This window comes from Symphalangus syndactylus, chromosome 1 (genome assembly GCF_028878055.3).
Source record: "Symphalangus syndactylus isolate Jambi chromosome 1, NHGRI_mSymSyn1-v2.1_pri, whole genome shotgun sequence".
Taxonomy (NCBI): Eukaryota; Metazoa; Chordata; class Mammalia; order Primates; family Hylobatidae; genus Symphalangus; species Symphalangus syndactylus.
Genome location: NC_072423.2, coordinates 76,941,813 through 76,955,476, shown reverse-complemented (window position 1 = coordinate 76,955,476; position 13,664 = coordinate 76,941,813). Strand labels below are relative to the sequence as shown.

At 41.2% G+C, this 13,664-nt stretch overlaps 1 protein-coding gene across 3 annotated transcripts in view; it reads left to right on the top strand.

The window, feature by feature from the left end:
• The window catches only part of PIEZO2 (piezo type mechanosensitive ion channel component 2), a 479,216-nt gene that overhangs the window by 344,052 nt on the left and 121,500 nt on the right, over positions 1–13,664 (top strand). For all 3 annotated transcript variants that reach the window (XM_055238811.2, XM_055238801.2, XM_055238791.2), the window contains exons 8-13: positions 1,298–1,460; positions 4,591–4,710; positions 7,175–7,213; positions 8,134–8,272; positions 11,094–11,242; positions 13,231–13,461. In XM_055238811.2, coding sequence (XP_055094786.2) covers positions 1,298–1,460; positions 4,591–4,710; positions 7,175–7,213; positions 8,134–8,272; positions 11,094–11,242; positions 13,231–13,461 — 841 coding nt within the window. The remainder of the gene's footprint in view (positions 1–1,297; positions 1,461–4,590; positions 4,711–7,174; positions 7,214–8,133; positions 8,273–11,093; positions 11,243–13,230; positions 13,462–13,664) is intronic.

Below are 13,664 nucleotides of genomic sequence, written 5' to 3'. Positions count from 1 at the left end.
TCTATTTAGCTTACGTTAAAATCTGTGTTCATCAATACACTAATATTGCACTTACATTGTGATAGAAAACAGCATTCACCCTGAGAGATTTTACAAGTGAAGGGCATGCAGCCTTTAAAGATTTTATAACTGAAGAATGTAAGATAAAAATCAAAGGAAATTCACATATAAAAGTTGCAAACAGGCTGTGTGCAATTGTTCACACCTGTAATCCCAGCACTTTTGGAGGCTAACGTGGGAGGATCACTTGAGCCCAGGAGTTCGAGACCAGCCTGGGCAACATAATGAGACTTTGTCTCTACAAGCAATTAAAAAAAAATTGTTGGGTATGGTGGCATGCCCTTGTGTTCCCAGCGACTCGGGAGGCCAAGGCAGGAGGACCATGTGAGCCCAGGCACTCAAGGCTGCAGTGGGCTGTGATCATGCTGCTGCACTCCAGCCTGGGTGACAGAGCGAGACCCCATTTCAAAAACAAAAAATAAATAAAAGATGCAAAAGTAGAAAGGTATGAAACTCAACCTATAAAGTTTTATGCATTTAGTAGAGTATTTTCTTAGAAAAATTGCCCATCAAAATGAATTTCTAAATGAGTCATATTTTACACAGTTTTCCATTATATAATCAGACACATTCTGAGTAGTAGAAATCAGCATAAAAATAAACCATTTCAAAATGCAACAGACTCAAAGTCATATTTTAAAGAAAATGATTAGCTACTATGCTTTGAAAAAATCAAATTGCTCATAAATGATATTTGACAGAAATATATCTTACAGAAATTTTGCTATATAATACTTGACTTTCATGGCTAAACTGCAGAACTAGCCCAGTAACGTCAACACTAGCTGAGTACAACTAATGCTGAACCCAGCCAAAAACAAAATATTTGCTCATTTAGCTGGACTAGTAACATGTTACCACATACTTGGCATTTCTATAATACAGGGTTTTAATAGGGCTGATTAATAATTAAAACAAATTTCTAATAAATGTGCAAGAATTTAGTATTAACTGGATTTTTGAACTGATGTAAAGATCATCTGGTTAATGTTGATGTCAATTTTATACACACATATGATTACAGGATGTATATATTATATGCATATTATACATACACGTCCACATATATTCTTTAAAGATGTAGTTACATATACAGAAGGATAATTGAAATATCTACAATAGAACAGATCAACCTAGGAATAGCTCACGAATGTATCAAAAACAAAGTACTTTTATTCAATGTTGGAGACATATAGCTTATTGCATCTATTAAGCATTTTTCTTTGTTTTTTAACAGGTTGTTTGGTATCAAGTCAGTAATTCAAACGGACTGTTCGAGTACTTGGAAGATCATAGTAAACCCGGACCTGTCATGGTACCACCACGCCAACCCTATCCTCCTGCTGGTGATGTACTACACTCTGGCCACTCTGATCCGCATCTGGCTGCAAGAGCCCCTTGTAAGGACAAAAACGTTTTCATGATCTTGTCTGCAAAGTAAACTAGAATCTCCAGGTGAAATGATTCACTCCTGTTCTCTACTGACTAATGAATACTCTATTCCAACACAACTCTAGTGTTCTGGATATGATGTTTTAATTCTGCAAAGAGTATTAAGTGAATATAAATACTACCAGATCAAAGACTAGCTTCGCTTTACTACCACAAAGTGCTGGTAAGAATGGCAGGCAGTGAGAAGAACGGAAGACTCATTTTTGCTGATCACTTACTGTAATATGCCATGTCATACATATCTCATTTTAAAAAACTAAGCAACTCTGATCAATAGAATAGGTATCATACCCATTTACAGGTGAGGAAAATGAAGTTAGAGATGCCAGTTTTTCTAAAATCACACATTTACTGGATGGTACAATTCAGATTCTAATCTACATTTGACAACAAAGCTCGGTTCTTAGAGACACACCCCTGTTATCAAGGGGACTGGTGTTTCCCAAATCTCCTCCAGTGCTCTTAGCCTGTGAAGATGTGGGAGTGACAGCCCAGCTCTTGTTGGTGCCTGTTGCCTCCTGAGTATCCCCTTGTGAGGGATGGGGATTCGAATATTCCTTCCAGCACAACTGAGGGTGTTTATTCTCTATGAAAATATGAACAAGGACACAGCATTTCTGAGGGGTGGACTGAAGCCTGGGTGGCTTCTCTTCTCTCTTTTCTCCTTCAGTGACAGAAAACATCAGCCTGCTTTTCTTTCTCCTAAATGACTGTCAGGAGCCCGGTTGCAAGGTTGCTTATTGACACATGAAGGAGACAAGCTGTGTAGACTGGGTGGCCGCACCTTTTCAGGCCCCACCTGTGGGGAACCCCACAGCTGGGGACAGTTCTCATGAGCATGGCCCAGCCTGAGTCTCTGCATTCCAGTCCCCGCTCCTCTGAATCGCTTCTAGCCTGAGGCCCTGCAGAAGTTCTCTACTTTCTCTGCCTGTCTTTGTACCCACAGACCATCCCCACACGTTCATCAGTCAGCCAGTCAATGAGTATTTATGGAAGGCCAACTGGGTCTGAAACTAACCTAGGGGCCGGCATAGAGCAATGACTTCAGTAGGCAGAGCCCCACTTAGAGTGCTGTGCACTCTAAAAGAGAAAAATGGTCCAAGAGAAGCAAACAGGATGTAAATCAGATAGTGACTGTAAAACTGCAGGAGGCGCATGCCTCCGGTCATCCCTGACAGAAGCGCCACCTGCAGAAATGAGGATGGTGCTGTCTTCCTCCTATGTGGTACCTCCTCTCCATCTCAGTGGCTAACAGCCATCTGTGGGATTAGGGTCTCAGAGGCCATCCTTGTTAGCAGGGTTCTCCTGGATCATCTTTCTTTTAGGCCACTGATGACAGTTGTTTAGTAACAAAATGATTTATGGGTGGTAAGGAATCCCAGTCATGTTGTGTTATATTTTTCTTCAGTTCTCTTCTAAAATTTGACTGTGCCAGTAGAAACATTAAAATTGTGTCCAATTCCTCCACAGACATGCATATGTATATGTATATATTCACAAATAAAAACATATACATAAAAAATTAAATATACATATATATTTTTGAGATGGAGTTTCACTCTTGTTGCCCAGGCTGGAATGCAATGGCATGATCTCGGCTCACCGCAACCTCTGCCTCCTGGGTTCAAGCAATTCTCCTGCCTCAGCGTCCTGAGTAGCTGGGATTACAGGTGCTGGACACCACGCCCAGCTAATTTTTTTGTATTTTTAGTAGAGACGGGGTTTCTCCATGTTGGCCAGGCTGGTCTCGAACTCCTGAGCTCAGGTAATTCACTCGCCTTGGCCTCCCAAAATGCTGGGATCACAGGTGCGAGCCACCGCAATGGGAACTATTTCTGAACAATGTCTTACACATTATGGAAATTACTTTAAGGCTTTCTAGTTATTAAGATTTCCCAGCCCATTTGCTTTCTCTGGGATATCCCATGTCATCTCTCGGATAATGCAGCAGCTTGATGAGGGCTCCGTTATAACTTTGGGCCCATGCGATATTCTGCTTCCACTGCCGTGTGCTGTCTGGCAAGCAAAGGTAGGCAGAGAGAGAGCCAGGAAGACCGTCTAGGCTATAGGCCACACAGCAATAGCAATGTTATAAATCACAAGGTCTGCAGGGGTATGTAGAGAAGGGGGCTTCAAACTATCATCAACATTTCATGTGGGCTCTATTTTAAATGGGCTGGGACAGAAGGCCCGTTGCATTGAGGCAATGAGAAAAAGGCAATGAGAAAAAGAAGCTGATTATATCACAGTTCCAGGTGATCTGGTACATTTAATGAAAAATGCTGGCCACCAAATGTGAGTGCTGAAGTAGACATCTATGAAACATGTTTGAAAAAGAGAGAGAGAAAAGTCGAGACTTCAGTGTAACATGTAGCCCCCACCTGGCAAATGTAACGCCCCACCCAGGGAGTTAGGGTGCCCTGCTTAGGAGTTCTACTCTGGTGCACTGGGACCCAGACAATGAGACTAAATGCACTCCACTCCAGTATCAGTGACGCATGACTGCCCTTTTTACTAGGACACTTTTGTTGGGAAAACATGCTAAGGCACCGAAGCGCTTACTGTTCCTCGTATTCCTCTCTATCACCTTTCCTAGACCAGTTGTCTAATGTAGGCAAATGTCTCATGTGCATAGATATGCTCTTGCTTAGCGCTGCGTGAGCACTAGATGATTCTGCCTTCAATACATCCAGTCTTAATTGAAGATTGCCAGCAGCTGGCTTACACGGTTAACTGCGCGCCTTTGTGAAGGCTCTTAAGCTAAGAGCCATGTGCATTGCTGCTTTTGAGTGTAGTTGAGAATGCACGTGGAAAAGCTGTGGATATTAAACAATGGAGCATATTCTGTAATGCATGGGGCTTAGTAGAATCAGGGGACATTTAATATTGATGTACTTATCAATTACAGGGGAGCATTTCTGTCATTTCTTAAAGTGCCTTGATAAAATCCTGTATATTGTAAACATTCACTTTGAAAAGTCATCATATTGAGCCAAAATGAAAAGCTCTGTCTTGGCCACGCAGGCTGCCTAGGGAACGGCCTCAGGAAGCAAGACTGATCCTGTTTCTGTGTTTCAGGTGCAGGATGAGAGGACCAAAGAAGAGGACAAAGCCCTGGCTTGCAGCCCCATCCAAATAACAGCAGAGAGGAGGCGGAGCCTGTGGTACGCAACCCATTACCCCACCGATGAGAGAAAAGTAAGCCATGATGAAAGAGATTTCTGTTCCCTAATTTTTCTGTTTTTGTATTTTACTGTTGAATATGAGCCTTATAATATCATATATATCATATCATATTCAGGTTGCTTGTAGTTTATAGAAACAGTGATTTAGGAGAGTTAGTACCAGAGAGGGAAAACTATTTCCAAAGTAAATACCCACGTCCCATCAAGAACATCATTTTATATTTCCGTGCTTTCTACTGAAATCTCCTAATCTTAAAAAGAATGTTCCTATTAAAAAAATAATTTTGTAATTAAAACAAACAAAAGTAGCAAAGCAATCTGTTAGCACTGGAGGGTGAAAATTTCAGTGCTGAACTATATTGCAGAAAATAATTTTACTCTGTCGGGTATTTGGTTGATTTGGGTATTTGGTAGACAATTACTTGAAAATAAATGAAGTGAGCTCATCTCTTTGAGGCAAACAAGGACAATAATTGTTACCAGTGATAAAATTTAAGCATTTGAGTAAAAATTAGAATTTTGGAAAACCCGTATCTACTGAGGGCTTAAAAACTTTCCAATATTTAAGGACTTTTCTGATGAGATGAGGTGATATTGACAAATGTGCTTTTTACACATCGCATACTGAAACTTGTCGGTATTTGGTAGAGTCAATACCTGTAACTCACTGAAACAGCAGTTTCCGAATTACCACCACCTGACACGACAGCGCGTGGATAAATGATCCAGTCGGGGTGCATGATATGCCAATGGGTTTTAATGTAGCAGAGTATGAAAAGTTCACTGACATGGTTGCAGATTCTGCACTACAACTGACATTCAAGACTCTACACTGGTTGAGTCTGATCGAGTAGCAAGGACTGTCCACAGTTTAGATAGACTATTAAAATACTTTTTTTTTTTTTTGGCACCAGAGTCTCGCTCTGTCGCCCAGGCTGGAGTGCAGTGGTGCGATCTTGGCTCACTGCAACCTCCGCCTCCTGAGTTCAAGCAATTCTCCTGAATCAGCCTCCCAAGTAGCTGGGACTACAGGCACGCCACCACGCCTGGCTAATTTTTTTGAATTTTTAGTAGAGATGTGGTTTTGCCGTGTTGCCCTGGCTGGTCTTGAACTCCTGAACTTAGGCAATCCGCCTGCCTCAGTCTTCCAAAGTGCTAGGGTTACAGGCATAAGTCACTGCGCCCGGCCCTAAAATACTTCTTTTTGACCCATTTGCATGCCTATGTGAAGCCAGATTTTCTTTATCTACTTCAACCAGAACACCACGTCACAACAGATTGAATGCAGAAACAGATGTGAAAATCCAGTTGTCTTTTATTAAGCTAGACATTAAATAGATATGCAAAATTATAAAACAATGAGACTCTCTTCACTATTTGTTTTAAAAAATATAGCTATTTAAATAATTTATTTATACTAACACATAATGGGTTTTTTAAATTTTTAATGAATACATACATAAGTAAAAAATATTTTAAGACTACCTGGTCAATTTCTCATATGGTAGATAATTGATAGATAGAACCCACATAAATTAAGTCTCTTTGGGACCCTCAGTGATTTTTAAGAATGCAAATGAGTCCTGACCTAAAATTGTGGTAGAACCACTTGCTGTGCTAATTATTATTTGGGGGAAGCCCAAATCACCTGGTAGTAATGTATTACTAGTTAAAAAGTAGTCATATTAATAATCATTTTGTTGTAGACAGTACGCAAATCTTAAAATAATCTCAAACCACATTACAAATCTTAAAATAATCTCAAATCACATTACAAATCAATTTTTCTTTTTTCTTTTTTTTTTTTTTGAGATGGAGTCTCGCTCTGTCACCCAGGCTGGAGTGCAGTGGCGCAATCTCGGCTCACTGCAAGCTCCACCTTCCAGGTTCACGCCATTCTCCTTCCTCAGCCTCCCGAGTATCTGGGACTACAGGCGCCCGCCACCACGCCCGGCTAATTGTTTGTATTTTTAGTAGAGACGGGGTTTCACTGTGTTAGCCAGGATGGTCTCGATCTCCTGGCCTCATGATCCGCCTGCCTCGGACTCTCAAAGTGCTGGGATTACAGGCGTGAGCCACCACCGTGCCTGGCCCAATTTTTCTTTATTATGAAAATTCTATTTCTTGAAAGATAAATACATTCAGAATTTTGCAGATGTCTCAAAGGGGTATAAAACTAAGCAGCTTATTCCTGTAGAACATAACCCTTGAAAAACATGGTAACATTTATAGACATGTGGTTGCTTATCTGCTGTATAACTAAACATTAACATCAAGAGCTGTGAAATAGTTGTCATAAACAGCAGCATCCAGCTCATTTATTTGTCCCTTTATATTTTGCATGGCAATTTTAATATCACTAGCAATCAGCAAGTTAAAGAGAATGGGTTTGTGCATAGTAAAACTTTATAGATACATCAACAGTAAAATGCTTTCAGCTTCCTTACTAACATGCTTTCCCGCGTTGCTTTTTGCAGCTTTTATCCATGACCCATGATGACTACAAACCATCTGATGTTAGTATACCCTTAGAATTATCATTTATGCATGTGTAAGTGATGTAAAGGCAACAAATGGAAGTAGCTCCTTTGAGTCTATTTTAATGATCTATTAAAATTTCCATAAGCTTTTCCATTTATGGGCATAAATTATCTCTAGTAGATTGCTGTTAAAATGAGATTGAGTATAATCATACAAAATATATTTAAATTTCAAGAAGCTTTGTGGGCTTTTTAAAAAGTGTTTTTTTCTGTAGCTATGCCTATTACATAAGTAGGAAGTTTTGCATGCCCATGGGCGCACATACACATATGTATTAGTGGGTGTTATGTTTATCTCAAAAATTATAAAGCCAAAGAGACAGAAGGAGGAAACAGGCAATTGTACTTAGTGGTGTAGTAAGGACATAGCAACCTGCAGTCAGGCAGAGATCCCCAGAGGTTGATGCCTTACCTGAGATCCAAGGGATGTTTGCATTAGTCCTGTGCAGAGCCACATAGGGCATAGGCAGGACAATGCTGGACCACAGCCCAAGAAAGGTCTAGAGTCCCATATAGATGGAGGGATGGCTGAGAGGTGGACAGTAGGAAAGGCTGAGGCTGGAAAGATCAGACCAAATCTTGAATGCCTCCTTCAGCCATTTACAAGAGTTTGCTCTTCATACTGAGGACAGCAGGTGCAAAGCATGGTTTTTGGCAAAGTGCAGTGGAACAAGATCAGATGCACATTTCCCTGTGATCACTCTGTGAAGACTAGAGTTGGAGAGGGAATGTACAAGATTGCCCGTACTAAAATATTTGGACAATTGGCTAAGTTATTCAGCTTGCAATCAACTCCTCACTGTTCAGTTAGGGTGGAGTAAGGGAAGTGGGGGTATGTCTACATTGAAAACCCAGAGCTGCTGTAACAGGTGTCCCTTTCTCTGCACTCCCGGCAGGGCCTGCTGGTGACTGTGAACGGCAACCCCGTGGATTACCACACCATCCACCCTAGCCTGCCCATGGAGAATGGCCCCGGCAAAGCCGACCTCTACTCCACCCCCCAGTACCGGTGGGAGCCCTCTGATGAATCCTCAGGTAGGAGCCAGCCCTGCACTCAGGGTCGCACTTCTCCCTCATTTAGAAGCTTGGCCTCTCTCTGTCTTTTTGTTGTTGTTGCTTATTTGATTTTTTTAAAAACTGAATCCATGTCAGTATCATTAAGCTCACTTCTTTAAGTCCTGCCTGAATTTTGCCCCAGCATATTGCTAGTTGTGTTCTATCCTTGTATACAAAGTAAGTGACATAATTGGGGTAAACTTTTAAAATAAAAGGTGAAAACAGTATTTTAAACATGTCAACTTAGGTATAGCATCTATACATATGTTGGTCTTTCTTTTAGTTGATATTGTAATTATGGTCAATGGTTTTCCTGGTTAATGTATGAATTTTTTTTTTTTTTTTTTTTTTTGAGACAGAGCCTTGCTCTGTCTCCCAGGCTGGAGTGCAATGGCACGATCTCGGCTCACTGCAACCTTCGCCTCCCGGGTTCACGCCATTCTCCTGCCTCAGCCTCCCGAGTAGCTGGGACTATAGGTGCACACTGCCACACCTGGCTAATTTTTTGTATTTTAGTAGAGACGGGGTTTCACTGTGTTACCCAGACTGGTCTCAAACTCCTGAGCTCAGGCAATCTGGCTGCCTCGGCCTCCCAAACTGCTGGGACTACAGGCGTGGGCCACCGCACCCAGTTGAGTGTTTTTTAAGAGTCCTTTTTTTGTCCATTTTTAAAAAAATGAGGTTGTCTAAACTTCTGCACGGCTTTTTTCCTCCCTTTTCTTTCAGTTGTTTATGTTGAAGGAGAGCACTATTACTAAAGATGATAAATTGGTGGCCTGGGACTGAGTTTCACTCTCAGATTTGATTTTTGGTCTGCACAACATTTAAAAAAAATTTAAATAGCCATCATTTAAAAAGCTGCACCTCTGACCTAGAAATGGACACTTCTGGAATCCCTTGAAGAATATGAAGGTCTGGCAACACTAGTCCCTTACCTCTACAAAACAGCAGTTAGCTGGACCTCTATTGTCATTGCCCCTGCAAGGGACCAATTGCCTGTCACCAATCCATAAAGACAGAATTACAAAGTGACGTAAAACTAGAGTGGATTTGCATCTCTATTTGTATGTAATTACAGCCAGAGCTCTTAGACCTTGTCCTGCCTTTAGTGAGTGGCCAGCAGCTCTCCAATTTGCATCTGTGGTACATCACGCTTACTCCAAGGGCCTTTTTGCATAACTCTTTATCAGGTTTATTCTGATATCTGTTCTTCATAATTCTGTATCAGTACTTCCTGGAGTTTCCCCACAGGGCTTCTTAATACTTAACCTTACAACTGGTTAGTCATATTATCCAACATTCCTCAGTAAGGTTAAATCAAGGTCAGCCACCACCCCCACCCCACCCTCACACCCAACCCGTGATGACACCTGAGAGCTGCATAGCTTCAAACTCTACTGGTTCGTTCCCTGTTTCTGCTTCCTGCATACATGTGTTTTAGTTTGCAGCTCAGGCTTAAACTGGAAAGTTCAAGGAAACACAGTGCTTTCCAGTGTGCTCTTCAGAGCATGGGCACCAGAAGCAAACACACAGGGCCCAAGAGTCAGCATCTGTGGCTTCTGACGTTTGAGCTGTTGGGGTCACAGCCTAGACAACCTTCTACTTACCCATTACTTTCATGTGGACAAGTAAATTGAATTTTGAGTGCTGACAGGGACAACCCAGACATAGTGAAATCATAAACTGGGCTTTCAAAAGTGAAACAAAAGCTGGAAAGATTTTAAAAATTAAACCTACATACACAAAAAGTGTCAACCAGAGAAGTAGCATGGCAGTAACTCTAAAATCCATCAGATTTGGTGTTTTCACCCCTGTCTATGATCCCAGGGACTTTTTGTATAAACCGCAGGCTCATCCGGTCCTACTGCAGGAGGAATGAGACCAGTGGGCTTCTGCCAAAGACACACCATCGTCTCATTGTGGAGCCCATGTGGAGTAGTATGCACAGTCACTGATTTTTCAGTCATTTATACCTCTTTATGCTGCTAAGAAACTTTCTCCTGTAACCCACCTATACACAGCCCATTTGATTTGAACAAGAAAGACAGAAAGGACAGTCTGCTTAGTGGCTTAGAATAGCACTTAGTGTGACACACTTTCTGTGGACCAGGAACCTGGGCATCAGTAGGCTGGTTCCTCTGGCTCAAGGTTGCTCATGAGATTGCAGTCAAGCTGCTATCTCAGCTGAAGGCTTGTCAGGGTGGGGGAGAATCTGCTCCCAGGCTCACTGTGTAGCTATTGGCTGGCCTCAGGCTCTTGCTGATGTCTGGCTGGCAGAGCCATCAGTTTTCACACCTGGGGCTTCCCCTAGGGCTGTTTACAGCATAGTAGCTGGCTTGTCTGAGGACAAGCAGGTCAGAGAATAAGAGAGAGCACTCAAGGTGAAAACCACAGTCTTTTTAAACAGAATCTTGAAAGTGACCCTTCATCCCCTCTAAAGTGCGCTATTTGTGTTAGAAGAAGCCTGTCACAGGTCCCACCCACACTCGAGGGGAGGAGCCACACAACAGCATGAACACCAGGAGGTGGGGGCTCTGATGACAGGCTTAGAGGCTTCCTTCCATACCTTCTTACATGGAAATTTTCCTTTCTCAACTATTACATGCTGGATCCCATTACACTGACCGGGCAGAACTTACTGATTTTGTTTGAATTCTAAGGGCTTTATGAATGGGAAACAATTTCTGAAATCTTAAATAAAAGGCTATACCAAAACCATACATGTTCTGCATTGCTTGGAACATTTATACAAACGTCACATGTTTGCATAAATAGTTAAATAAAGTATTTGTCCATCTAGAAAAGCGAGAGGAGGAAGAGGAAGAGAAAGAAGAATTTGAAGAAGAAAGGAGCCGTGAGGAAAAAAGAAGTATCAAAGTTCATGCCATGGTCTCCGTATTCCAATTTATTATGAAACAAAGTTACATCTGTGCCCTCATAGCTATGATGGTATGTATGATATGGTGGTATGTATAATATGATGATATGCATAATATGATATGACAGTATGTATGCTATGATGGTATGTATAATACGATGGTACATATATAATGGTATATAAGATATGATGGTATGTATGATATGATACTACATATATGATGGTATTTAAGATATGATATAATGGTATGTATGATATGATGGTGTGTACAATATCTGATGGTATGTATGATATGATATGATGGTATGTATATGATGCTATGTGCAATATGATATGATGGTATGTATGATATGATGGTATGTATGAGTGGCGGCTGCCAGGGTGCTGGAGAAACAAGACCACAGTCCCACTGGCTCTAATTGCTTCTATCTTCTCAGGGCCAGCAGAAGTATAGGGATCCCCCTAATGCCTTGGCAGAGAATGGTCAGCTGTGTTAATTTTTCATGGGATATTTATACTACAGATTGTAAAATTATGTCCTTTTCAATTCTACTTATCCTCCTTTTAAGTATTAATACATTTCTTTCAAATTAGCTTATCAAGTTAGACTGTCTCTTATTTTGCCAATTTGAGAGGACATGTTAGTTTTTTCAAATGACATTGAAGGTCTTCAAGGTTAACATAGGCTGCTTTTATTTGTCTCAGATAGTGAGAGTTATATTCACATCTTATCTTAGATTTGGGTGAGACGTTGTTCCATCTTAGCTGCAATAACTTTTTTTTTTTTGAGATGGAGTCTTGCTCTGTTGCCCAGGCTGGAGTGCAGTGGCACAATCTCAGCTCACTGCGAGCTCCACCTCTCGGGTTCATGCCATTCTCCTGCCTCAGCCTCCCGAGTAGCTGGGGCTACAGGCGCCCGCCACCATGCCCGGCTAATTTTTTTTTTATATTTTTAGTAGAGGCGGGTTTTCACCATGTTAGCCAGGATGGTCTCAATCTCCTGACCTCATGATCCGCCCGCCTCAGCCTCCCAAAGTGCTGGGATTACAGGCGTGAGCCACCGTGCCCGGCCAGCAGCAATAATGTTTTACCAATATGAGCATCAAGCACCTTCCGATTGTGAGCTCTCAGTTTATGCGTGTTTCTACTTACCATCTGCAACATCACAGCTTCAAAATAGACCCTTGGCCCATAGATAGAAGATAAAAGAAGCTATAATCTCTCCCTTTCCCAAAAACAATTTTTCTCGGGAAATTTGATTTATTTTTGAGAAACCTAACATTCTTGTTTAAAATACAACTCTTCCAAATTCTGTGGTTAACAGCGAGATCCTATGGACACCTTTGATGATAAAAATAAAAATATTCTTTAACTCAAGGGATATAGAACCTAGGCACAGTTTCCCCAGGCACTTAGTCCAGGTGCTTCTAAGATGAACCTGTGTGTGTTCAACTTCAGTTTCCAGTAAGGAACACAGCCACATGTGAGAGGAGACTGGGAAAAAGAAAGCACCACAAAATTGAAGAGGCTAATTTGGGGATTGCCAGCTCTGTTCTTCAAATAAAATTAGTTCTGTGTTCTTTGGTTACTTTTTGACATTTTCTATACATCAACTGCTCCTTTAAACTGCAGCAAATCTCTCATTCTGAACTCACAAAAGTATACCATCTTTTTTTCTCTCTAAGCCAGATAAGTTTGGTCTTCTCTTTAAAGCAATAGAGCTAAAAAACATAAAATAAAATAAAATATTTGAATACACATTTTGTTACTTAACGGAAAAAAGTCTATTGTAAAAACAACACAATCCTTCATTAAAAATGTGCCCTTGTCTGGTACCATTCTGCTGTGTTAATGGAGCTACAATGTTAAGGCTTTAAAATCTCCTGCCTTCTAAGCCACCACTCCATGGCTTGGGGTCTCCGTCACTCCACCGCAACCCTCCACTCTCCCTGGCTTGAATATTATGACCTTTTCTTTTTAGATAGTTTTTACCTTACCAGGGTGAGGGGACTGAGCATTGTATTGACCGTGGTCGTGTTTCCTTTTCTGTCCTCCGGAGGCCTGGAGCATCACCTATCACAGCTGGCTGACCTTCGTGCTGCTGATCTGGTCGTGCACTCTTTGGATGATTCGCAACAGAAGAAAATATGCCATGATCAGCTCACCCTTCATGGTGGTTTATGGAAACCTATTGTTGATATTACAGTATATATGGAGTTTTGAACTTCCTGAAATTAAAAAAGTTCCAGGATTTTTAGAAAAGAAAGAGCCAGGAGAACTTGCTTCCAAAGTAAGTGAATAGAATACAACCAAACAAAACAATGACACAAAACCACAACCATCATCATAATCGTATCCAAGAGAAACCTTACAAAAACACGTTCCAAATATTCACTGCTTTGTAAAAATGAACAAATATGAGACTGTAAGAAACAATTCGCAGTGCTTAGAGGCGTCTATAATTTAAACATGAACATATATTACACCATGATT